Source organism: Buceros rhinoceros, unplaced genomic scaffold (genome assembly GCF_000710305.1).
Source record: "Buceros rhinoceros silvestris isolate BGI_N320 unplaced genomic scaffold, ASM71030v1 scaffold31998, whole genome shotgun sequence".
NCBI lineage: Eukaryota > Metazoa > Chordata > Aves > Bucerotiformes > Bucerotidae > Buceros > Buceros rhinoceros.
In genome coordinates this window covers 1958-2317 of record NW_010426790.1, presented here as the reverse complement: position 1 = coordinate 2317, position 360 = coordinate 1958, and the positions used below count along the sequence as shown (strand labels likewise).

The 360-nt window shown below is 66.7% G+C and overlaps 1 protein-coding gene across 1 annotated transcript in view; it reads right to left on the bottom strand.

The window, feature by feature from the left end:
• Positions 1–49: 49 nt before the first annotated feature.
• Positions 50–360, bottom strand: part of LOC104498291 (solute carrier family 22 member 6-A-like) — a gene marked incomplete at its 3' end in the record, with an annotated part of 2183 nt that continues 1872 nt past the window's right edge. The window contains exons 5-6 of the mRNA XM_010141647.1: positions 250–360; positions 50–165 (exon numbers count right to left, since the gene is read on the bottom strand). The exon at positions 250–360 is cut by the window's right edge and continues 12 nt beyond it. Coding sequence (XP_010139949.1) covers positions 50–165; positions 250–360 — 227 coding nt within the window. The remainder of the gene's footprint in view (positions 166–249) is intronic.

Below are 360 nucleotides of genomic sequence, written 5' to 3'. Positions count from 1 at the left end.
CCTCCTCCTCCTCCCCGCCCCAGTCTCCTCCCGCCTGCCCTCGCCCCACCAGACGATGGAGAGGCAGCAGAAGATGTGCCGGATGACAGGGGTCCGGACCAGGTCGGAGATGGTGTAGGAGGACTTCAGCCCTGCCAGCTCCTCCTTCATGTTGGTCCTCAGGTTCTGGAGCGGGGGACACAGGTGGGGGAGGTTGGTGGGGCCAGGGGTGGAACACCACAACCCACCCCCCCCAGGGGGCCACCGTACCTCCACCGTGATCTTCTCCCCTTCCTCCTTCCTCCCGTTGATCCTGGCCACCCGCTGCAGCACCTTCACCGCCCTCTCAGCCTTCCCTGAGAGCACCAGCCAACGGGCCGA